This window comes from Pelecanus crispus, chromosome 4, assembly GCF_030463565.1.
Source record: "Pelecanus crispus isolate bPelCri1 chromosome 4, bPelCri1.pri, whole genome shotgun sequence".
Classification (NCBI taxonomy): domain Eukaryota; kingdom Metazoa; phylum Chordata; class Aves; order Pelecaniformes; family Pelecanidae; genus Pelecanus; species Pelecanus crispus.
This window is the reverse complement of record NC_134646.1, coordinates 21,157,471-21,183,667: the sequence shown is the minus strand read 5'-3', so window position 1 is coordinate 21,183,667 and position 26,197 is coordinate 21,157,471. Positions and strand designations below refer to the sequence as shown.

Sequence of the window (26,197 nt, the reverse complement as noted above, 5' to 3'; positions counted from 1 at the left end):
CATCAAGAGGAACTTGTTTGTTTCCTTCCCTTTTTCCACCCTTGCAGATTTTGAGAAAATCAAGGCACACTTTTTCTAATGCTCCCAAGCATACACACAAATGCATTCATATCCATCACACTTTTGCAGTTCAGTATCCAAGGTCTTTAGTTTTGAGTGATTCAGGATCTGCTTAATTACTGTGCCAAAGTTCTCTTTATGTGAGTGATCAGTCAGCAGTGCTGCATCTGACCTTCCCGCATCATCAGCTGGATCTGTTTTTAGATCCAAGAACAAGTTCCTTTGCACATTCAGGAGGAAAATGCCTTTCATTGAAATTCAGTTCCTGGTCTGTTCTTTGCTTACTGGGGTTTTTCTTTGTCCTTTGCAGCCTATTGTTGCCTGGGTAATTTTTTGAGAATTTTACAAAATTATTCATCCTCTGCTGTTTTAGTGAAAATTAAGAAGTATCTCAAGGCTCAGTTGGGTTTGTTATGCCTGCCTCAGGTCTTTGCTTGCACTGCCAGAGACTGCAATTCACTGGTGTCTGCTGTGTGCAAGATGTATTTGTACTGTTATGTCACTGTCCAGGAGTATCACCTATGGATATTTTTAGTCCTCTTATTCTGTGGTGGATTCCTTCTGAGTTGCTCTTAAGCTTGCTCTCTCTTTCAGCCAGGAAAAAGCCCATGTCACTCCTCTTTCCACCTCCTATGAGAGTATGAAATACCACTCTGTACTCTGCCCCTTACAAGATACAATTAATAATAAGTATGTCTAGGAAGGAGCTGTAAGTCAAAGTTGGTGCTGAAGTCACACTGCAAGCATTGTATGGCAAATTCTGATGGAAGAATGGAAGCAAGAGGACTTGAGCTGGGATAGTTCTGTGATCTTAGTTTCTGCAAGTAAGGCATATGAAACGCAGATCTGGGGAGGTTTCAGGTTTCTTATCGTCTCAATAGCTTGAGTTCTAGAAATTCACTTTACCTTTCAGTGCAAAAACCAAATGCTTTGTAAGCAAAGCAAACACACCCAGCTGTATGGAATGCAACCAGTGGCCTTTGTGTCAAATGGACATGCAACAAAAGGACTCTCTTGTTTTGGGTAGCCTGGGTCATTGTCTAAAATACTCCACACTTTTCAGAAACACTTTAAGAGAAAGCTGGATGTTGCTGGCAAGTACCTAGTCCTTACTACTTTTCTGTATGTTAAAGCCGAGGCTCATTCTGACTTGCTCAGACTTTCCCAGGTTGGTGCAAACTGTTAAGATTCATAGTCCTTTCCCCAGCAGTCTTTTGTTTTGCCATACCTCAATTTTATAATGGAGTCCTTAAGAACAATGGGGGATGGTAATCACCTGGTAAATGTGGTTTGGGGTTTCTGACTGTATGGTGAAGCATCTCTGAGGGGATGTAATTGCACACCTGAGGCTTGCATCTTCTATGAGGAGGTGTGCCTTGGGACTCATAACAAATTCTGTCACCATTCTTCTGGTTGAGGGATGTAGTATGGGAGATACCTGTATATAACAGAGGAACTGAAAATGTTTGGCAGTGGCTTTAAAGGCACCTTTGGTGGCTACTACTGAACCCCTCAGTGGGTGCTTCTATAAAGGATATGAGCTGTCCATATTGTTGGTTTTGTTTTATACACCTGCCACGCAGACTGAGCTCTTTATTGTAAATGGAAAGAAAACAAACCAATGCAACTTTCCACTGTTGCTAGTAGAAAACAGATTTTTTTTTTTTTTTTTTTTTTTTTTTTTTTTCTCTCTGTTGCTGAACATAGATGTTTGGACAAACACTTGGCAGCCTGGAAGCTATGTCTGATTCCCTTAGTTTGGCCAAACTGGAACTCAACTCCTGCAGGAAATAGTGGGATTTTGAGCACATAGTCTTTGGCTCTGGCTTCCTATTTACACTACTGTTACTGGGAAGGTTGAGACTTCTTTCTTGTCAGAGGCTACTCAAAGTCAGAATTTGGACCTTAATGCCCAAGGTCTCACATTCTCCATAATGATACTAAATCCAGAAAAAACGTTTTATTCCTCTTTCCACAATGCAGAGGGTTATTGACTTCTCTCTGTCACAGGAGAACACCACTGGTGGAGCCAGGAAATTATTTTATTGCTCTTTCCTTCAAGTCAGATCTTTAACCAAAAAAAAAAAAAAAGCACTCTTTTCCTTCTCTTTTTTTTTTTTAAAAAAAAAAAAAAGAAGAAAATAAAAAAGAGAGGAGAGAGAAATGTTTTCCATGTTATTCGTAGCCAAATGTTTCCAAAGCCCAGTTAAAAAGTTCTAGTTTTAACTCTCAGGATGTTTTTCACTAGAATCATATTTCCTGTCTTTTTTCTAATTCCTGATTGTTAGACATTGTATTGCTGTGGTTTATCAACAATTTTAGGTCCCAAGATACCTTTGTTCTATATGCCAAGGCTTTGTGGACCAGATTCTGCTCTGTGACCAAATTTCAGTTCCACTCAAGTTATTCTGAAGGCAGGGTTTCATGTTATGTATTTAGCTCCTGAGCTAATTAGAATTAAGCATGATGCTTTGTGTCTCCACCTCCATATAAAATACAGCAGAAGAGTCAAGGTCAAGGTAATAAAGGAGTCCTGCTGGAAAAGCACATGTTGTATGAATCATCCTGTTGGCTATGCTATATTTATCTCTGTCACACTTTGATATCATCCCTTTTCATCACATGGAGAACGTGTCCTGTGTCTTGTTCACTTACAAGTGAAATCCTCAGTGTCTGAATGTGGAGCATACAGAACATCTCTTAGGTAGTACAACTTGATGTCTCACTGAAGCAGAACTGAACTATCTCTATGAAGTAGCTTCCAGAAATAGACAGCAAACAAGTGAGCGAGTATGTACCTTTCGGGGCCAGACTTTTGGGAAATTTATTTTATTGTTATGAATCAGTATACCTGTTAATGACCTGATGACTTTTTTCTTTCCTCTTGATGAGGCACTAGGAGGCTCTGTGTGTCTCAAATTTAGTTTTGGCCTGGAAGTAATTTTGTGCTGAGAGTTAGGGGACTGAAACTTCAAAAAGGTCTCATTCCCTTTGGGAGTTAGTTATTAGAATTTAAGCACTGCCTGCTAACCGTCTAAAAAGCCTTGAATTTTAGTGGGCAGTAATATACAGTGTGCATGTGTAAAATATATTGGAGAAAAACCCTTCTGTGATTCACAGCTGTTTCAGTTCTTCCTATGCTAGAAGTTAGTGGTATGGTGGAAGTAGAGGTTTTTCCTCAAACATTGTATCACCAATGAAATGAGATACTGCCTGAATCTGCTTTGTGTGGTGAGGGTTATATAAAATCACAACTAATTTCTGGCTAGGCTGGCTAAAACCTCTGCAGTCTCACCCTGAATTGGGCTGTTTTGGTTAACACTAGATCTGGACTGAAACAACTACTCTTCTCGGTTTTTTACAGTGCAAATATTGATGTCAAGTTGTTTTGCAGATGCACGCTAGCCTTTCTCACTTTCACTGTGGAGTATTACCTTGGAGCCACAGGGCTGCAAAGGTTTGGTGGGTGGCAATGTTTACACACTGTTGCCCTCCACTTGCCTTCTGGCTGAATAAACTTTGCTACAGTAGCCGAAAAGAATTCTGAATTTTGGTGCAAACAGGATGTCCTTCAGCACCAGTGGGCTGCAGAATATTTTGGATTTGTTCAAGTCTGTGGTTTACGATTAAAACATGGTGAGCTTTACATAGAATGAAAACCTAGGAAATGCTGCAGAAGGTTCCTGTCAGCCCCTTAGTAATATTTTGTTTCTTAAATTTTGCTAGCCTTGCAAAGAGCCTGAAAGACCAAGAGTCTTTACATATCAGAATGCTTTATCGTTGCAGAGCATGGCTGTGGTTGGGTTGCACTTCACCTGCCCAATGATTTGAACTCTCTTGTATAGGAACCTTGTTTCATTCAGTCCTGCACCTTGTGCTCTTGTGCTGCAGCACGTGTATTTACTTTATTCTTCTCTTCTCCCAATTCATTGGGCTGGATGGAATTGAGTCACTGGTTGGACAGCTGCACAGAGTGACTTATGTCACTTTTCAGACATGGAGACTCCTCACTCTTTCCCATTTTGATGCAGTATCTTTTGGCATCTCACAAGATGGGAGTAGCACAGGTCACGTAGGCCAGGAGGCTGTCTTCACTGTCCCTCTCTGTCTTTGCAAAATGTTTTTGGCTTTCTCTTACTCTTTACATACTGAATCCCTCAGTCTTGTGCTCATTTGAATGCCTCCATTTTCCAGACATGCTGCCAGCAGAAGCAAGTCTGTGGCTCTCTGTGTGGTGCTTCAGGTCCCCAGGAATCTAGCTAATAACTTAATAGCTTCTCATCTCCACTGAGCTCACTCTGAAAAGTGCTTTGTTGTGAGTTGCAGAGCACACAGATGGCAGCACACTATTTATCTCCAGGCTGTCACATTGCTAGTTGTTCTCAAAATGGGGTGCCTTCACAGACTGGTGTTCACTGAGGTCTCTGGCTTTAAAGAGCCTTTTCCCAAATAGGATTTCATACAATGGAGAGAAAAGCAACAGCATCTGCACTTACAGTGATGGCTCAGAGCCTTTAATGCTTTTGTCAGGCACACCCACATGGTCTGTCAACACACAAGCAAAACAGCCTGTGGATATCCTCTCAGTTTGATCTCCCTTGCCTCCCAGTTCTGAGGAGGATGGGAAGCAGTGTGCAATACTTTTTTGCATTTGATTTGTCCGCTCCCAGCATGCAGGTGGCCCATTAGCACTCACAGCCCAGTAACTGCTGTAGTAGGGTTAAAACCAGCACATATTTGTGGCTAAAATTGGGCACAAACTTAGCTTGCAGTCAAGGCTATAAAACCCAGGTTCCTTAAACTGGCAAGAACTGCTACTCCCAGAAGGCAGGGGAGGGGGGAAGAGAGGGAAGGAGTGTATAACTCAAGCCTCAAGTAATCGGAGAGATTTCATCTTTTAGCCTTTTCACACGCTGCATCAGCAAAAGATAGGTGGTCATAGACCCTCGCTGCCCACCCACTACTCTGGATGACTGAACAGCCTGTACCACTGGCTGATCTTTTCCTTGGTAAGACATTCTTATTCCACAGGCACTAAGATGCAGACTGATGAATAATTGCTTTATTTTTCCTTAAATATTAAGAAAATCTGAAGCTGGAAAACACAGGGCTGGATTTTTCACATTGTCACAGAATTTGGATAGAGGGTTTAACAGATCTCTGACTCTGCTCGCGTCTTTGATATCATAGGTGAACTTGGACAACGTTGGTAAGCAACTATACATAGGCATATTTTTCCAAATTTCTGTGGAGCCACTCAGAGAGTAGGTGGAGACAGATGGGCTGAAGCACCTGTCACAGTGTGATTGGAAAAAACCCAGCACTGATTTACCAGGGTGGAGTTGGGAAATTGGAGCTTTTGATTGCAGCTACATGGCTGTCGTGTCACATAAGGAGACTGTACTCACACATAACCACATAACCTCTTCAGGGCTTCACTTCAGTCTCTCTCCCTCTGCACTGGCTGGGGCTATGACAGCCCATGACAGCCTGAACATGCTTCTCCATCAGAGTGCTGCTCTTAAGTAGCTACTGTCAGGATTTGCCTGAAGTTGTCGATGAACATTATGCCACATCCCCAAAAGCTTTACGGAAAGTTTGAGTTCCCAAAACCTGTCAGGATTCTTGTATGCTCCTTCTAACTCTTAACCTTGACCTCTTATTTGTCATTTAATGAAGAAACAGCAAGATATAAAAGAAGTGCCTGACAATTACAATAGACAGGCAGTGATGAGAGCCTGCACTGGCCCTTTCCTGACAAATCTGAACAGGCTGGAAGACAGTATAATCTTTACTGCTGTGTGCAAGCAACCCAGGATGTGACACTGGGTTTTCTTCCTAGTGCAGTAGTGTCTCTGGAGTATAGAAAGCCTCTTACGTTGCACCTTCTGGTAATTATCCCATATCTGTTTTGTGTGTCTCCTCAGGAAAAGATGCCACAGACGCCTCCCTTTGCAGCTATGTTTGACAGCAGCGGCTACAACAGGAACCTGTATCAGTCAAAAGAGGACCACTGTGGAGGGCTCTATTACCATGACAACAACCTCCTGTCAGGGTCTCTGGAAGCTCTGATCCAGCACTTGGTACCCAATGTAGATTACTATCCTGACGTAAGTCTATACACCCAGCTACCTATATGGCTAGGCCTGATGCATCTCATAAAGGGGAACTTTCACATGTGCAGCAAAAGCAGAATGTGTCGTATCAAATTGCTAAGGAAGGGGTTCAAGTGACTGATCAGCAATGATAGGATAAGCATGTGCTTCGTGTAAGTGCAGCTCATATAACCTAGGAATTCTAATTCTTTATTACTCCTGTTGTGAGGTGTGCAACCCTGGGGACTCATTTATAAAGTACCTAGTTTGGCTTACTATTTGAAGATTGTATGTGCTATTGACCCTTAAAAATCTGTCAGGCAAGCTGAGGAGAAAGACATGACCACCTGTGTGGCAGGATGAATGTATTTAGTGTAAAAACAAACAGTTTTTAATGCATATTTCCCATTGCTCATCTGAGGTCCACACGTATCTTGCAATTAGCAACTGAGCTGTTGAACTAGCACACACTGTTTGGAATCAGCAGAGGCTGGACATGAGAACAGGACATTTGTCATTTTTGGCCTGTCCAGATGCATCTGTGCATTAAGACTTTTTATATAATTCTTAGAAAAGAAAAATGATATCAAAAGGTTGGGGGGGGGCAGTTGGGGATGACTGAGCGATGATAAAGCTGCATCTCTGCTTCTTGAAAGGCGCCTGCTGAAGATATGACTCCACTTACATTCAGCTTCTGTTATTGTCATAGATCTATTCATGTTTCCAAGACAGGATCTTTTTTAACTTGGGTCAGAGTTAACAGCAGCACAGGACTGTGCTTAAGCTAGTGGTTATCCATTAATGTTTAATGTAAAATTTAAACACGTAACAATTTAGACACCAGCTGGTCAAACACGATGATTTATTCCAAGTCCCTAGAACCGGAACACTGTAAAACCTTTCCTGTGGGTGCCATAGATACTTAACTACTGCTAATGTGGGGAGTGGAGTGGATATTTTGAATATCCATCTCCTAGTGAGTTCAAATCATGATATATGGAAAATTAAAGCAAAATAAGGAGCCTCTTCTTGTAACCTCAGAATGAGTTACTAATTTTTATTCTGTAAAATTAAGCTATGTAGTTCCCTCCACATTCACTGAGGAGACAAGCAATACTGTAAGAAATAAACGGTATTTGGGGATTCTGAAAGGAAGCACAAGGTCGTAGTGTGTGGTTTACTGAGCTCAGACAGGCAAACACAGCATAGTAAAGATGGTGTATGTGGCAACATTGAGTCAGCTTAACAATCTGGTCAACTGGCATATTTTTTTCTTTTTCTGAAGACTACTTTCACTAGCAATGTAGAAGCAGACAGGATTTCTCTATTGGTATTCTAAGTAGCTTGCACTTGCAGCATTAAGTTTATTCCATTGTCGGGCTAGAAAGGGTTATGTAATCTGGTAATGGTTCGCGCAAAGGTTTACTGTAGCTCAAGAGAAGTTGAGCTGAAATTTTATTCTGGGTAATTTCAGGTACTAAGCTTGTAAGGCTGTGTGCAATAGGAAAACTAAACCAGCCCTGCTCTGCCTTGTTTTGGTTAAATCTTGCATAACTTGCTCAAGAATTAATTTATAATGCTGATTCTGGAGCAACGACAAGTGTTAAATTAAATGCTTACTGCTGTAGTAATAGCTCTTGGCACAGCCAGACGCAGAGTTTTCTTCTGCAGATAGTAAAGTATTAGGGACCAATTTGTCAGGAACATGTTCTGAGAAAATACAAAACTGACAGTAATTTATTCCTTTCTCTGTCTTCCTCTTTTTTGCAGAGGACATACATCTTCACCTTCCTTCTCAGTTCACGCCTGTTCATGCATCCGTATGAGCTCATGGCCAAAGTCTGCCATCTGTGCATTGAGCAGCAGAGACTAAGTGAGCCTGGCCTGGGCAAGGTAAGATCCCTCACTCTCACTGACTCCTCTTAGTTCCAGTCAAATGTCTCTACCCTGCCCACAGCAAAATGTTCCTACTCAAGAGAGTCCTCAACAGGATTAAACAGATTGAAAACCTCAAACAAGCAACTAGAATTTGACCCTTTATTCACTGACATTTATGGGAAATTTCCACACTGCTCAGCCTGTCCTCCGTGGCTGCACTGTTTGTTTTACCAATACGTGGGCCAGAAACAAAAGTGCTGGCTGTTAATGATGTATCCTGCACTGGCCCTGCAGTGGTTGCTTTTGTTTCAGGGGTCCAAACATCTTGACATGTAATGCCAAAATTTTGGAAATACGTAACGATGAATTAAGCACATGGATGGGAATTACACTCACCTGTCTCACGTGCTTAAGCTACCATCTTGCTGTGGTCTTTGCAGAGTGTCTTAGATTGCTGGCCCCTTTGAATGGGAATGCATGGGGTTTTGTGTGTCATGTCTAGAGTTGAAAGGGGGCAGAATATGGATATTTGGCTAGAACCTCCACCCCAGTAGAAAATGACACTAATTAAATTAGATACTTGAATAATTCCACTGCTTTCTCACTCTATAAAGTATAGTGCATGCATAAGTCTTGGCAGAACTGGAGCTTATCACTTTCATTGTTGATAGTTAGCCATAAGTTAGGGAAACACTAATAAATGTCTTGCACTGAGACACTCCTGATAACGAGGGGAATTATTTCCACCTACCTGGGGCCTAATTTCCAGGTCAGTTAAGCCAACAAGAGCCTCTTCATTGGCTTCAATGTATATTGGCTCTGGCCTGTAATCCAATGCTGAATTAAATTAAGCTTAAAAACTTAACTGACCTTCATACCCTTATGCTCCACAGTATCCTACAGAAGGGAATTATATTTCCTTTGGGTTAGATACATGCTGTATTGCTCTTACATGTAGCATTCCTCCTTACTGTTTTCAAATAGAACCAGACACGAAAAATTGCACCCAAAATCTTACAGCTGTTGACTGAATGGACAGAGACTTTTCCTTATGATTTCCGAGATGAAAGAATGATGAAGAACTTAAAGGAGTTGGCACAAAGAATAGCCAGAGGTGATGAGGTAAGTTGTCTGTGCACAAAGTTATTGGATAAAAAGGCATTCATTTAATGCAGGTTTGTTGTTCTTAATAACATGGTATGGCTCTGTGTGGCTACGCTAACTTATTATGAAGGTGCTGATAGGCAAAAAGTTCTGTCCAGTACCTAGGTCTAGGAAGAAACCATACAGCATAAGCAGATTCTTTTCAAATCACAGACAAGGTTCACTCCATCCCTAAAGCCATCATATAACTGCACATTGTGCAGACAGACAGAACTTGTCTGGTGCTAGTAATTTTCATTTTAGTGATTCTGCTTGGAAGAAGCCAGATAAGATACTGGGAAGCCTTGCATATCTGAGAAATCCCTACCAATGTTGATAATTTCTTCAATTTGTGTGAGTAAGGTGTGTTAGAATCAGGACTGTGACCCATAGGTCAATGGAAGAGTTATAGCAGGTTTGAGAAAAAGTTTCTGAAAGAAAAATGGACCAGGAAGAATTGTCTTGAACTTAAAGCATCAGATATGGACTCAAAGGAAGTCTGTCATATTCATTCCTCTGGATGGAGCACATGAGGAAATCATTTGACCTTTTTCTAAGTCCCAGTTCTCAGATGGAAGTGAAGTTTCATGGAAGTATTATGAAATATTTTGGTGCTTAACTGATGCTTGTCTTGTAAGTACTGAAATAAACTCAGCCAAAAGCCAAGGCTTATATTCACTTAGTGGAAAGTCAATTAACAAGGTTTCAATAAGCAGATCATGTGTAGCTGGCATAATAATACTAAGATTACAAAAGACAGCGGAGTGGCATTTGGAAGAACTATAAATGCAAAGAGCAATTGCCACATGTCATCGTGTTTCTAGCATTCCTCAGGGGCTGGTGTTCCTTATGTAAGCTTTTGAATAATGGTATGAATGAGGCAGCAAACAACATGTTACCAAGTATGTAGGTAAGCTTTACTGGGAGGAGTTGCAGTGCTGCCAAAGGCCTGGAAAGATCTTGAGAAGCTGTAAACAAAGATGGAAGAGAACAAAGCTAAACTGAATTTGGAAGCTGAAATACATTTTGATGTTGTGAAAGTGGGGAGGGACAAAAGAAGATGGGACAAGAGAGTGAGATGCAGTATGGAATACAAATGAAGAAGATACCAAATCTGATGGGCAAGCTTAGAGTTGCTGCAAGATATCTACAGGGGGCTTTGGACTGTGGAGAGGCAATAGGTTTGCCTTCACTATGGGGGTGCCAGGAGGCACCTTTACGTGTATGGTGCTCCTGCACAGTTTCTTTGTTTCTGGGTACTCTTAATAGGAAGATAAGGAACTGCAGTTCAGTTCAAGGAAAAGTAATAATATTGAGGACTCATACCGACTGGCACAAAAAGAGAGTGAGCTGTTTAGCCTGGGGGAAGTTGAATTGGTGGATGCAAGAGTGAAATGGCAACAGGGAAGGGTTGTCTACAGTGAAGTTTCTGCCAATACAGACAGTTTAAACAGTGAAATTATCTATTGAGGGGAAAGGTAGACGTACGAACTACTAGAAAATGAGCACTAGGGAGCAATCTTACTCTGGCAGCAAGCTATAGATCTTTTCTAGCTCTAGCTTTGAGGGGTTTTTGACTTTGAGGTTTCCTTTAGAAAGACAAAGGGAAAGCAAGCTCTGCAATAAATTGACTTGGTTATTGTGAAATGCTTGGAAAAGTAAATGGCAACATTCTTGACCTTGCTTTTCTACAGATTGCTGTGTAAGTCATTACCTTCAAGGATACAAAAGCAGCAGTGTTTTCTATTCCTGTTCACTACAGCTCTTCTACTTGTAGCTTCTTATTCCACATCCTGAATAATTGTGCTCCAGTACTGTTAAGAGCTATCAATAAGAGTCCAGCTAAAACCATTCACCATGCTAACATGTTGCTCCATCAAAAAAAGGTCTTTGGAAAAACCTTGGTGGCTTTATTTCCTCCCCCTCCTCCCGTTCTCTCTAAATTTAATTCCATTCCTTCCACTTCTTCCCTCTCTGTGTCCTGAGAGGTCATGAGACATTTCTAGATTTTTCTGGTCTCTTTTACCACTTAACTGACCTTTGTTTCAAGGTATATCTTTTGAAACCTTTCCAATCAGCCATTGCCTCCCATTTCCTGATTAGTTCCATATAAACATTTATCAGTGGCTTTTTCTGTGAAACACTTCATGAGTGTATGCAGTCACACCAAAGCCATGTCCCGTATCCTGATGTCTTTTCATGTGCAGCCAAACATTGCACTGACCTCTCCTTTTTTTTTTTTTTCCCCACTATGATATCATATAGTGAGATTGACTGTGGATAATCATTTAACATATGATATTCCATATCTAACAGATAGTAATGGTACTTCCAGTCGCTATCCATACAGGACAGATGCAAAGGGGTGACCTTGAGGTGAGGTGTCCCATCACTTTCTCACATGCTGTCCAATCCTCAGAGGTTTTTAAATATAAATAAATATCAGCGTTGTCAGTGTGAATATAGAATAAAAAATGAGACAGTGGGACAAATAAGTGAATTAGGTTTACCCTTTCCAGAGGAAGACCATATGTTTAGGCTGACTGGTAGCCATACTACCATCAAATTAACATCTAATTGATAAAAGACATATTCTGTGAGTTCATTGGTGTGTTGTTAAATCTGTATCTATAAATGTATGATATTAAAAAAATCCATGAGATTAAGTAATGGTCCAGCAGCAAGTACCTGTTATGGGTGCAAAGTGCAGTATGCACTTACCCTTGCACAGAATGCCTCAAGATCACTGCCTCTTTGCTCAAGAGGAGACAGAAGCTCAAAAAAGCAGAGGGATGTTAGTTTTGTGGGCTTGGGTACATCTATGAGGTGTGAGAGGAAACTGATATTTCCTTCTGCCTTTGTGCTGAGAGGGTTTTACCTCATCACGGGACACAGGCATGTTTGTTATGTTGAACTGCTGTTAGATCAGATGTAGGCTAATTACCCTGATTTCTTATTCTGGTTTGGAGGGTATCTCTGCCAGTTTGCCTTTTCTCTGGGGTTTTCCAGCTACAGAAGCAGATTGACCAGAATTAGGTGGTTCAGCTTTGTATCTTCACCCATTTTCTCCCTGATTCTGTTGTCAGTTCTGGATTGACATGAACCACAAATTCGGGCAAGGGCTTTTTTTTTTTGCTTTGAAGCTTAACCCACCAATTATTATGTGATTTCCATCAGTAGCCAGAATTCATCCTGAGTTTTTTCATTCTCAGTTGATTACCAACTGGGCAAGAAAATGCATCATAAATTTTGCTAACATGAAATTTCAAAGAATTTGGAAGGGAGTGGGTCAGTGAAGCAAGTCTGTGCGTGTGTCACCTAACACCTGTTTATGGAAGCACAGCACTTGAAGTAATACTTCTGTGACCTCCTGAGGAAAATGTAGATCCTTTTCTTTAAAAGCTGGAGATCCCCCTGTTCTCTTCCCACCCACCCTGGTGAAAAATTATGCTGTTTGTATTTCTGTAGAAAATCAAATTACATCTGAGGAGAAGCAATTTTTTACCAAGTAACAGAACAAATTCAGCCTTGGTTGAACACAACTGACTTCAAGAATGAATCTGACCCAAGATACTGCTGTCGCATTTGAGTAAATTTGGGAATCCGTATAAATGGCAGCTTTGGAGGGAATGATGAATTCATTAGAATACAGGAAACATTCCTGCCTCAGACTGATCACACTATACTGTGCTGCCAATAGGTTTTGGATGCTCCTTATTGCACCACTTAGGTTTTGTTTTAATGGCTTTAGGTTGGTATCTGGAATTTGGAAGAGTAACCACCTTGGGGTCAGTCACACAGATCTATCTATTTAAGAGTTGAGTCCTGCTCCCACTTAAATTAGTCACTCCTGTTAACTTAAACTACCACATGGAAAGGCATGCAAGGTGAAACAAAAGAGAGATGGTTTTATTATTGTCTCCTTTTTCTCAGATTTACCTCAAGTTTTAACTCCAACTTCAGTAAAACTGGTCTTGATTTACTCCAGAGAGAAGCAGGCCCTTTTTTCATCATTGAATGACCATATATTGTTTTTTCTGTGGTCTTAAGCATGAGAAGATGGAGTATTTTCATTTCTTGTATTTTGTCCAGTGATTGGTGGTACTTTTCATGCAGTAGATTGTGCATGTCTTTTCTGCTGTTCCTGGAGCTAATCAGGTCACTATTGAATCTGTGATACAATCAGTGTTTAAATCCTCAGCTGGATTCCTTTTGGTCTGATGAAATGCCAATATTAGAAACTTGCATAGTAGAGCATATCTTAAGTTGACAACAAACACAGGTATCGGTATCAATCTGTTTTGGTGTCATGCAGACTTTAATACTATCTCCTCAAATCTTGAAAACATCTCCCAATTGTTTCATGCCATGACAGATGTATCGGAAGAACGTACAGCAGCTCCTCCAGAACCTGATTCGGAAGCTCACCACTGTTAGCCAGTATGAGGAAGTGCTTGCAAAAATTAATGCCGCATCCACAGATCATCTCACAGTTCTAAAGACTAAGCCCCAGTCCATCCAGAGGGACATAATCGCAGTCTGCAATGATCCATATGCATTAGCTCAGCAGCTGACACACATAGAGCTTGTGAGTTCTTATACTTCAAGTATGACTTCTTCCTTCCCCTCTTTTTGAAATGCAGGTTAACATAGGATATGACTTGGCTGCTTGTGTGCTTTATTTAGGAGAGACTCAATTACATTGGACCAGAAGAATTTGTTCAGGCGTTTGTGCAAAAGGATCCTTTGGATAATGACACGGTAATTGGAGCAGATCTGGAGCAACTCTGAAATGTGGTATTTAACATCTTGGAGCTCAGATGGCCCATGAGCTAGAAGTGAGGCCTGGCAATAAATGAGGACCAGCAGAAATGAGCTTTAAAGTGAAAATGCTTTAGTATGCCTCTTAAAAAATTTTGTAGATGCTTTTTCTTTCTGGAGGACAACTCCTGGAACTCCAGAACTCAACCAACAAATTGACTTAACACGTTTGCTGTTTTTTCTGATTTAAGCTAAGGGAGACCTTAATCCTGTGAATGTTTTCTCCAGGCCACCTATGTGGTCTACAGCTGGAAAAAAGCTGAGTTTAACTTTGGCTTTTGCGTTACTCATTTTCAACATCTATTCTTCCTCTTAGTAAACTGAACTCTTTGCAGCAAACTGGTAAGGGGGGCAATTTGCAGGTAAAGCACACATCACAAAAAGAGGGCAGTGAGCTCTAGATTCAGGTGAGATGAAGGGCAAAGATGCAGTGTTTTTAGCTAACCGGGCTAGAGTTTTCATCTTAGAATCATAGAATGCTTTGGGTTGGAAGGGACCTTGAGAGATCATCGAGCCCAACCCCCCTGCAGTGAGCAGGGATTAGAACCTGTGACCTTGGCATTATTAGCACCATGCTCTAACCAAGTGCTGCTTTCAAGATGACTTATGCTCTGCAAATAAACTATGCCAAAGTCGGGCAGTTAAAACTTGAATTACTGTCCCTCCTAAAACTGACAGAATAGAATGACTCAAGTTTACAATTTGATGTTCAGTCAGAAAGTCTCTGCAAATGAATTTGTAGGTAGAGATCACTAAAACTGCTATTTACCCCGTTTTAGACAGTCCTGAGGTGTAGTGTGGGAATCGTTCCAAGACACTACAGAACAAATAGCACTGGTTAGGAAAGGGAGAATCCAGTCAAAACAGTAGACCTGATATCCCAAAGTTAGGATGCAGTATGTTAATTTCATGTCAACAACTGAGCATAATGTGCTGGTGGAGTGGGCTGGCCTCTGTTTTCCTTCTGCACTTGCAGAGGGCATAATGTTGTCTCTATTATATCAATGGAACAGGAGTGAGGACTGAAGCAGTGCTAATATTCATGGAAGCTTTAAGCAGGTATTTAAATTTGATTGTTTGCCTAAGTCTATCCTAAGTCCTTAAAGCATCCCAGTAATAGGGCTTAGAGCAGGTGATGGATTCCACATGCCTGCTTGAGTGCTTTACTGAGCCAACAGCTCAAGAAGAAGTTATGCATGCTCAAATACTATCACTGCTGCTTTCCCTCTAAGCTTTTTGTCACTTTGGGTAATTGAGTTATTCCTGGTTACTTGACAGTGCTTGGGAATGGCAAGGCAGAAAGCCAAAAGGTCTCTCTTGGGGAAAAGATGAAGATTACACTAAAAGTTGCTTCTTTTCTTCTGTCTGCAGAGCTGCTATGGAGATCGAAAGAAGACCCGGAATCTGGAAGCCTATGTGGAATGGTTTAACAGGCTCAGTTATTTGGTTGCAACAGAAATCTGTATGGTGAGCAAGGACTTTTTCTGCTAAAAGTTTTTGTTTGGTCTAGTTGTCTAAAACTGTGAAGCCTTTTCAGGTCTGGTGCCCCTTCAGTGGGGCCTTTGACTTTTCATCCTCTCAGCTCTGTGTTTTTTCACGTGTGGATGAAGTCAGTGCAGGGCTGAAGAGGAAATAAATTCCTTGTTTTCAGCATCATACTCATGCCTCAGCCTTGTTCATGTGGCACAGTGGTGATGTTATGCTGGATTAGCCCTTCTTGGCACAGAATTGCATCTGGCCTGCCCTTCTCCTGTGAATTCCCTTTGTGAATGGGGACATCTTTTCTGTCCTCTGTGCTGAGCCCCTTCTCTGCTCTACTGTTCTTCGTACCCTTCTTCTTGGCAGAGCCTCTTTACCTGTTGTGCTTGCTCTCTACCTGCCGGGTAGATGGGTTGTCTTTGCTGTCCTGAGGGCATTTGAACACAATAGTGTGGCTTCCTGTACATGTAAAGCATAGTATGAAGTTGTGGTACATGTGGAAAAGACTTTCAAACGGGTGTGTTTCTTTTGGGGATGGGTCAGAGTGCTCTGTTTCCTGTTGAGCATAACACTCTGATGGTATCTCTTGCAGCCTGTGAAGAAGAAGCACAGAGCAAGAGTGATAGACTATTTCATTGATGTGGCACGGGAATGTTTTAACATTGGCAACTTTAACTCTTTAATGGCTATTATTTGTAAGTATGTGTCTGAGAGGTTTTGTCCCTGTTTGAATCCAGATAAAGAAAGCGTGGTGCTTTATACAAGTCTGCTGCTTAGCACTCAGCAGTGTGAAGTTGGGAGGGGAAGTGGTGGAGAATACAATGTTATTGCACTGTTATGTGTGTAAGAAATTATTTACTGCTGTAGTGTAAATTACAGAAACACAAAGTTTTCATTGCAACTAACTGTTCAGAGATCTAAATCCCTACTTTTTGAAACCAACTTTAGTCTTAAATTGGAATAGAAACCCTTCCTGTAATATGGAGGATTGATGTCTTCCACTGGTTCTATTGCACCATGAATATCCTAGTGGTTTAAAAATTCCACACCTTTTTATATCTGATGGAAAAATATTGGGAATATTTTTTTTTTAATTTGAAATGTGAAAACTTCATAGATATGTGTAGTTTTCAAAGAAATATGTAAAAGACAGTGTTGAGAAAACTCATTTGCGCTTTTCTACCATATATTCATGTTTTCTCAAAACCACATTAAATAATGTCATAGCATTTTTTCAGAGCTTTCTTTCTGTAAGAGATGTTGATTTTGTTTCCCAAGTTGTTTTTAACATTGGCATTTCAGGAAAATGATGAGTCTGATTTCTAAGGAGCTCTGTTGAGAGTATTTGTTACTGTTAATAGCTCCTTTGCTTTGAAATACTTACTAGCCTTAGCTACTTGAAAGATTTTTTTTTTTTTTTTTTAAAGATACGCCAACAATTTCTCTCTCTTTTATCAAGCTGGCATGAACATGAGTCCTGTGTCTCGGTTAAAGAAAACTTGGGCAAAAGCGAAGACAGCCAAATTTTATATTCTTGAGGTAAGTTTGGCCAATATTTGGACACAGAGCTGTTAATAGCATTTTACTTTTAACCGCTCTAACAGGAGCGTTTGGCTTCATTATGACATGTTTAATTTAGTATGTTTGTGCTCTTAATGGAAATGCTAGAAGACGTAATAATTGTTCAGCTGACTTCTGCTCTTTTGATTTAGAAGAAGGAAAACAAAGTTTGTTTGTTTGTTTGTTTTTTAAATTCCCAAACCCAACTCCTAAGAATTATTAAAAAAAAATACTAAAAATGTAGGTAACCTCTTGAAAGGGAGATGTATTTGAGAGTGATGGTGTGGATTGACCTAATGCAGTTCTACCTTTGAAAATCAAGTTGAGCTATAAGGTGGCTACCTTGCCCTTTCAGAGAAATTTGTCTTGAACTAGTTGATTGTCAGTTACCTTCAGGTAGTAGAGACTTTTGTCAAAGATCATGTAGGTGCAGCAGTGTATGAGTTGTATTTACCAACAAGTTAATTCTCCTGCTGTAAATAGCAATTGGTTAATTCAGGTTATTTATTAACAAGATAAAGAAAACTTAATGCTTTGTACTTGATGCAAACATGAAATGCTTAGTAATGTCATCGGGAGATTTGACTTGTGTTATGACAACAGATTAAAACTGGATGGCTATAGCCACCTTACACTTCCTTCCCCTACCTTTGGGTGGAAAATAGGCTTCCTTGTGTCAAGGGTGGCTGCACACCTCAGGAAGTTGCTCTTAAGATTACAGGCCTATTTCATTCAACCTTATTATGCAGGCTGGACTTCGCTTGTTAAGGACGTACTTTGTGAGCTGTGCAGTCATCCTAGTCAATGAGGTGCAGCAGTCAGTCTTGGAGCAATGAGGTAGGAACGCTAACAGCTTTAGGTGTCTGATCTTACTTTGCCATTGCAACTGAATCATCTCTGAGAAACCTGTATACCAGGAAGAGCAGAATTTTAGTGCCAAGACCCATTGTTGTCTCAGTTTCACAATTTTGGCTTTGGAATTGAAGCTGCGCTACCTTCTTTGTGGTAAGAAAGAAGAGAAAGAGAAAGAAGGTCCATGAAGCCTGTCTTTGCTTTCCTGCCCCTGACTTGTATTGGATCCCTTGTTGTGCTGTGTGAACATTTTTTAAAACAAGGTTCTCTTCTGATCAAATGAACAGATAAGGAGATGCTGCAGTCCTCAAAAAGGCCATATTTGTGGTGCTGTTCAGCAGACCTCTTGCTTTTCAAAATAATTGCTCAAGTGAAAACTAATTGTGTGTGGTGATGACACTGGCTCTTTATTTACACTTTTTCATGCCTTGTAGCATCAGATGGACCCTTCTAGCAATTTTTATAATTACCGAACTGCTCTGCGTGGAGCCGCTCAAAGGTCCTTGACAGCTCATAGCAACAGAGAGAAGGTATGTTTACAAATGACTTGGCAGTGGGCAAAAATGAAATGTGCTTTCTAAGTTGTTCTGTCTTGTGATTCTGATTCTTAGCAACTCTACCCCTAGTGGCCTTTTAAAAAGAATAAAAAGCCTCAAAACTGAATCCCTCTTTACAGGGAATGTAAGCTACCAAGAAAATAAGTGGAATATTTGAGGAAACCAGGTGCCTCAATGAAAATGACCATCTTAGGGCTGCCAATTCAGTTTGGTGCTGACTGAAAGCTGCAAACATTAAGTGATTGCCTTGATTATTTAAATAAAATAAGTACATTGTGTGAGCTTATTTCTTTTTTGACAGAGAACTTTATCTTGCAAACCAGCAATACAGATGGAAAGCCTAAGGACTGAAATGTGGTTGCTAGTAATGTGTTCTTACAGCTGCTACTTGTGCTAAATTTTGAGTGGTTTATTGTTTAGGGTGGAAAAGCTTTAAAATTTATTCAGAAAAGGTATTCTAAAACTCAAATATAGACAGAGCTTTTGTCTAGATTCTGTGGAGTCCCCTTCCTGTGCACAGTCTTTAGATGAGCTTTAAATATACTCTGGAGTTTTTTAGTGGAAATGGTGAGATGAATCAGGTGTTTGTGTAATGCAGTGGGTTAAAATCCACCTTCTAGATTCAAGAGTGGCTGTGAACTATGCATTAATAGAGGTGGCATCTTTCTTTGCTCTTTAAAATAAATTAGCTTTTGAGAAATGGATTTGGTCACACAGTAATGCAGAATCTCAGTTGTAGTTCTTGTGGAAAGGAGCCAAATAGCTTCCTAGCTGCTCCCCACTTAGAATCAGTTGCTTGTCAACTGCTTATAATATTAGGACTTCATGCTGTGTGTAATAAACCTGATCTTGGTGCTCATAGAGTAAACTACCAGGCAGAATGAGGCAAATCCATGTGCAGTCTGCTGGTCTATATTGTTGTTATACACGTGTCAATAAAACCAGGGATTTTTTTCTGAGTCCCAAAGATCTGTTCACATATAATTCAAAGTACCAGAAGTTTAAATGTAAGATGCTTACTTCTTTTCAGAGAAAAGTGAGTTTTAAGATTTCAAAGAAAGAATTTACAGATATTGAAATGGTGCAGTGAAGTCTTCCATGGAAACAGTGATAAGTGATATATGTTTTATTCCCAGTGGCAACAAGGATGTGCAGCTGTGAAAATTTTTGTAGGATGCAAATTAAAATACAATCACTTTAAGAATGTGTTCCAGCATTCTCGAAAGAAAAAAACTTTGATTTGTTCAGTTGGCAGGAAGTGCTTTGTTTTGAGTCAGTCAGTGCCAAGGTTCAATTTCTTGCATGAGCTCAGTGAATTGTAGTTTGAAAGCCATTTGTGCTGCTAGCCCCAAATTTTCCATTATGTGCTTTAGCATGCGTCTCCCCTCATTTACCTAGTAAGTCCCTGTCAAGAGGGAGAGCTGCACTAAGAGATACCCTGCAGGAATTATGTGTAAGAAATAGGCACCTCCGAGCTCTTATGTTCTGGAATCTGCAAGGAAGAATGAGAAAGTGAAAACAAGAGGGACATGATATAGAAAGGAAATGACTTAGCCATATTGTTGTTCTAAACACGCCTTATAGCCACAGTTAGGCATATTGTTATTCTAAACACGCCTCATAGCCACAGTTGACAAGCAGTGGAATGCCAACTGGTACTTTAATTGCGACTTTGAGGGAGCTACATGCCAAGAAGTGTTCGAGATAATGTTTGGCAGTTTGGCACAAAGCTGGAAATAAAACTATAGGGATTAGCTTACCATCCAAGGGAGGACTTTCTTTATAGAGAAACACCATGTATTTTAAAATGTAGTGAATGCAAAATTTTTGTGTGGTGAAAGAGATATCATACAGATCTTAGTCTTTCAGTGTTTTGCTTACCTTTTGTACCACCTGACTTACTTTTATTTTTCTCTGTAGAGCATTGTGTTTTGATTCAGGACCAGACTGAGAATAATATTGTTCTTTCCTTAGATCGTAATACCTTTCTTCAGCCTCTTGATCAAAGATATTTACTTCCTCAATGAGGGTTGTGCCAATCGTCTTCCAAATGGTCATGTCAATTTTGGAGTAAGTAGAGCACTGAGTGGAGTTTTGATACAGGGAGAGCCCCTTTAACAGAAAACTGAAGCAGATCATGGTTCAGCTTCCACTGGATGCTGGGAAAGCAAAATTAGACTGGAATTTGAGTGTACCTGTTACTTCTCATAAGAGCTAGGAGGTAGTCAGGAAAAAGCAGTTTTATTGAAGATGGAATGTTTGTAGAAACCCTTTCGATATTCACAGTTGTCTAGGGGAGAAAAAAGTCAGAACTTTTTCCCAGTGCTCAAATTCATCTAAACATTTAAACTCACAGGTTTATTATACTTAATGACAAAATCATTCAAATTAGTATTTTAGAGTTGCTTTTTTAATTCCACTTGTAAAAGGTGAGTTCATCCTTTGTCAAGATATACGTGCAGTATTTTCATACATGTAAGTCACAGATTGTCTCTGAAGAGACACGTGATAGAGGAGCAGTGAAGGAGTTTTGAGTCCCTTGTCTTTCCATAGTTGTCCTGCTTCTGATTTCACACTTGTTATCTGGCAGGGTGGATTTCCCAATGACTTCATTTCTGGTGCTTTCAGCTTTCAAGAAGCCTGGGTCACTTGCACAAAATTACAGTACATCTCACTTGTAGTCACTGGCCTGAAGTAGCCTGGTTCTAAGCCTAGACTATGTGATGATCTGGAATGTACTTTTACTCAAGGAATCCACATGCACTTGAGGCATGTTAAACTTTAATTGAAAGAGTTTATCAATGAATGACATCAACACACTGCATGGAGAATGTTTATTTTTGGCATAAACTTCCAGCAAGAAAACTGAACAGTTCAGATTGACTAAAATGGAACATCTGGATTTTGAAATGTCAGCATTAAGCATCTAGAGACTTTTGATGTGAAAATTACTAAATATTTCACTGTGAAGCAAACAAGCATGAGCATCATCAAAATGAAAAGTTGGGCATAAGGAGTGTTATCAGCTCCTTGAAAAGAAACTGAGTGCAGATCATGATCTACTATTTATATTCATAAATAACAACAGTTTTACCAGGGTGGAGGAGTGGGAAGTCATCCCAGTTTGAAACAAATGCAAAAGTTAGAAGCTGAGTTGTTGAGTCAGATTACATTCAATTCTAGCTTAGTCGGAAAGAATCCAAGCCTTGGACTTGAAACCAAGATCAATCTCTCTCTTTTTAAAAAATGATCGGGTAAATAGTACTGTTCAATATATAGTACATCTTCTGTTTTCTATTCTGACAGAAATTTTGGGAATTGGCAAAACAAGTCAGTGATTTTATGACGTGGAAACAAGTGGAATGTCCTTTTGAAAGGGATCGGAAGATTCTGCAGTACTTGCTCACTGTCCCAGTCTTCAGTGATGATGGTAAGGAGCTCTGGACTTCCTGAAGGTCTGGTGTCACTGGCTACTGCTTAGTCTCTCTTCATGTTAAGTTGTTGCTTCCTCACAGTAAAGAAAGACTTTGTCCTGAGACATCTCTGTCTGGCAAGTAAAAAAATGCTTCTCCCTTACAAATGAGAGAGAAAATAAGATTTTTCTTTTTATGTGCATGTGGTCTGTGAGAATTGACATTATCCTTTTCTCTGAAATGGAATGAAAAAAAAATGATGGGATATATGGTCCCTGTAAATACCATTTGAAGTGTATTTACATGGACTTTCAGGATGCTTTACACTAGAGGGTGCTGCTTGAGAAAGAAAATGGGGACTTTACTGGTTGCTTACAAAGCACCATATCCTGGGCTCAGTTTTTTCTTTTGAGTGTTTTCTTCCACTCTTGTGCTTTTGAGTTTTTGCTAGTTGTTTTCTTTCCCCTCAGGGTAGTCTTTGTTCTCATGCACTGTTTGTTAGTATTGTCCGGATGTAATTATAAGCAATGCTATACTTCCTAATGGAATTCTGGAGCCCCAGTCTGAGAGGTGGATAATAAAAGCCTGCTTCATTCGACTTCAGTTGACTTTCCAGGAAGAGTGAGTTTTAAAATGACAGTAGGCCTAACATATTGTATTCGCTTCTGATTGCAGCACTTTACTTGGCTTCCTATGAAAGTGAGAGTCCTGAGAATCACATTGAAAAGGACAGATGGAAAACACTAAGGTTTGTGTCAGAGGCTACCCACATCAATAAATAAATAGAATGGGATACAGAGCAAGCGTCAAACAGTTGAAACCAAATGGCATGCTACATGATTCCTAGTTTTTACTTTCATTATAAATAATCCAGCCACCAAGCTAGGAAACATGAAATTGCTACTATACCCTTAATTGGTTTAGTGGTGGACTTGGTAATGTTAGGTTAAAGGTTAGACTGGATGATCTTAAAGGTCTTTTCCAACCTAAATGATTCTATGATTCTATGTTTCAACAGATGGGGTATGGCACTGGTGTAAATTCCCCCTCCAATCTGGGAGTCTGGGAAAAAAGAGAACAGTCAGTCTTTATCATAGAATCATAGAATAGATCATAGAATCAGGACTTGCTAGAAAGATCTCAGCAACACGATGACTGCTATGTAGGCTAGAAGGCATGTGTTATAGGACTCGTATTCTACTTTCGTTCTGCTATTGTTTAATGTTAATCTTCACATGTCCTAAAATGCACCATAAGGCTACACAATGGCCAAATGACTTGTGTGTTCATAGTGAACAGAATGACTAATATCTAAGCTTAAGCTTGGTTTCTCTCTCAACCAAGTTTGTGGGATTTGCAGTGTATACATTAGAATTTTTCTGAATTTTTAAACTGATGTTGTGCTCAACTCATGAGGACTTGTTTTTATGCTAGAAAAAAAAATTGCATGTATAAAATAGTCATTTGGGAATAAGTATTTTTCTTTGCATGTATAAACATTGCATCTTCATAATCAGATCTATCAGATTCTTATAAACCAGAAGGGTCTTCTAGTTAATTTTCTCCATACCTAAATCAGCGCTAACTAAACCACACTGAGAAATGTTTGTGTAACTCATAACCACTCTCAGAAATCCTACTACTTTCGGTCTTGATGTCTGCCCGTGCTTGATCATCCTTCCCATTAAAGTGTTTTCCAGTGTCTGACCTAAACCTCCCTTGCTGCAATGCAAGCAAATCACTTCTTTTCCCATCACAACATCCTCTCTGTAGCAACTCTCTACATATGGATTCTGTTTTCCCCTCAATCAGCTCTAGAAGAAATAATTCCCAGTCCTTTCCCATTACTCTCATAGAAAATACTTCTGAAACCTCTGCTCGTTCTACCCTCTCAAGCCTTCTCTCCCCTAGGGGTGGGAATTAGAATAAGTAATTTTATATCTTAATTTCTTGTGTTTATTCAGTGTAGGAAAAAATACTTTCTACACTTCAAAGAAATCTCTACTTCCTTACAAGTACTATACAGAGCAGTCTGGTTTCCAAGCAGATGTTTCTGCAGCTATTGCATCCCTTTATGCACCTAGCGTTTCAGACAGGGATGAGGTTTGCACAAAGATCACTCCAGGGCAAGTGCATTCATGAAACCAGGTGATAATATAGAGTCCAGGCCAGGAAAAAGAAATTTAAGCAAAATTCTGGTTTTGGCTTTTCTTCTACTGCTGGTTGAACATAGCCTTATCAATTCTTTCATTTTACCAGTTGTGGAAGGATACATGAACCATTATGGTGGTGTTTTAGCTTGTGCTTTGCCAATCTGCTTTTCTTTTCTTTTTTTTTTTTTTTTTTTTTTTTTTTTGACGTTGAATTCATGGCAACAGAGAAAACTGATCAGGTGCATAGATGGAGACACAGAATTGAGCAGGTGTATGAATAGTCTGTGTTTTCACTCCTAAGCTATACCTCCACTTTAGTCTTAAAACTACCCATATCCCAAGGAACTGACCATTAGCCAGATGTTCCTGTCACTGTTGCAGGCAGCTGGTACATTAACACCTAGAGGTACCCATGGATGTAACATCCCAACTCTTCTGATCTACTCTGCAGCACCACAGAGAGACAACCATACACCACAACCCTAAGGATTCTCCTCATGCCGTGTTGCTTTTTCCTGGGATATCACAAGGACATGTAACAATTCCATCTGATTAATCTCAGTTATTTTGGGCAGAGGACAGACAGTTACTCACATCAGTGCACACACACTCTGCATTACACAGGGTGGCAAGATGGACAGACAAAGACTCTGAGCTTGAAAATCTGTCATAACACGAACCTCAGGATCCTTATCCAGGGCACTGTGAAGCTGTCTGAGAAAAATTACATCATTCTAATGACTGTCTTTACTTATTTACATTTCCCTCTTCCTTTCAGGTCAGCACTTCTGGTCAGAGTCTAGTGCACAGGATGGCTGCTCTTCCTGCCGTTGGTACAGTATGTGGATTACCAAGAGGCATGGGTTGGTTTACTTTTCTGAACACCAAGTGGCATTCAAGGTGATGAAAAATGTGCAGTCAGTTGCAATATTGTGTCAGCAAAGATGAAACAAGTTAACTGAAGAACAAACAGGCAGCTTCTCACATCTGACATAAGATAAAATCACAGCCCACTTGGCTGTGATTCAGGCTTAAGTATTGATTGAGGACAGCACTGACAGAATCCTCTGAAGAGCTCAGATACCGCCTATGAATCATTTCACAGCTGGATGGAATATTTTTCCCCTTCCTGTTGCTGCAGCTTGCTGCTACAAGTGTTCTGCAGAGTTGATAGTAGATTACGGAGGGGAAAAAAAAATCACCATTCCTTTCAGTGAAACCCAAGCCTGCATTGAAGAACTTCCATTCCTAATAAGCTGAATATATCCAGGAACTTTGCCTGATCGGGATTGCTAAGAAGGGAAAGGACTGGACACAACAAATTGGCTGCTGGGGAGAGTTTCTCCCCGCCACTGTAATGGTGGCTGTGTTTTTTTCATTTTTCCATTATGCTTTTGAGTTGGCTGCTGGTAGGCAAACTCATTATTATTCTAAGTTATTTTAAAAATATAAAGTAATAAAATCAAGGCTGTGGTAGAAAACACACCTGCTACAAAAATATAGTAGCTATGTATCTTGGACTATTTTACAACTTCTAGGGAGGTTTTTTTTACTTTCTTTCAGTTGTTTACAACTAACTGCCACATGCTACAAACATTCTTACTTTTACTTTACAGTTTTTTTACTCTAATTTTCCATACTTGGCCACCTTGTTATATGAGGTCAACTTTTCTAGAATAGTCTTTGAGAAACTTGTGTACAAACAGCATTGAAATATGAAAGTATGCTTTTATTAAGTCATTTTTATAATTGCTTTTTTTGAAAGGGTAACAATGGAGAATAGAATCCACTTTGACTGAAATAGCAAAATGCCAAAAAGAAAAAAAGATGAGACGACTTCTCAACTGTAGCTGTGAACAAAACAGTCTCCCTGTGTTTGCTTTATGGATTATGTTTATGACTGTGAAGTAGGTCACTGTGTTACACACCTAATAAGTTTGTAGTCGCTCTGAATACTTAGTTACTCTATTTATCCTAGGAAGAACCCGATGGAAACAAAGGAAACTGTAGCTGTAGGTCACCCTGGATACAAAATCACTAAGCAAAAGCACATACTCGGCAAAAAAGGTATTTGCAATTACCCTGCCACTGTTATTTAAAAAAGAAAAGAAATAAGAATAAATATATCTATTTGTTACACTGCATCTCTTGAGTTTTCAGGTAAGCTGGTTTTTACGTTCTGTCCA

At 39.9% G+C, this 26,197-nt stretch overlaps 1 protein-coding gene across 3 annotated transcripts; it reads left to right on the top strand.

Annotated features, from left to right (window-relative positions):
• Positions 1-444: 444 nt before the first annotated feature.
• On the top strand, positions 445-24,814 carry RASGEF1B (RasGEF domain family member 1B). 3 transcript variants are annotated; one of them, XM_075709088.1, is made up of 14 exons: positions 445-456; positions 5,988-6,170; positions 7,926-8,048; positions 9,018-9,155; positions 13,552-13,764; positions 13,863-13,937; positions 15,369-15,464; positions 16,069-16,171; positions 16,936-17,015; positions 18,323-18,418; positions 20,420-20,515; positions 21,752-21,875; positions 22,534-22,606; positions 24,790-24,814. In XM_075709088.1, the coding sequence occupies exons 2-14, from the start codon at positions 5,994-5,996 to the stop codon at positions 24,812-24,814; spliced, it is 1,419 nt and encodes a 472-aa protein (XP_075565203.1). In that variant the 5' UTR covers positions 445-456; positions 5,988-5,993. The 3 variants fall into 3 exon arrangements, with proteins under 3 accessions (XP_075565203.1, XP_009487885.2, XP_009487900.2); XM_009489610.2 differs by lacking the exon at positions 445-456 and adding an exon at positions 9,589-9,591 and having other exon boundaries at positions 5,994-6,170; XM_009489625.2 differs by lacking the exons at positions 445-456; positions 7,926-8,048 and having other exon boundaries at positions 5,994-6,170.
• Positions 24,815-26,197: the final 1,383 nt, after the last annotated feature.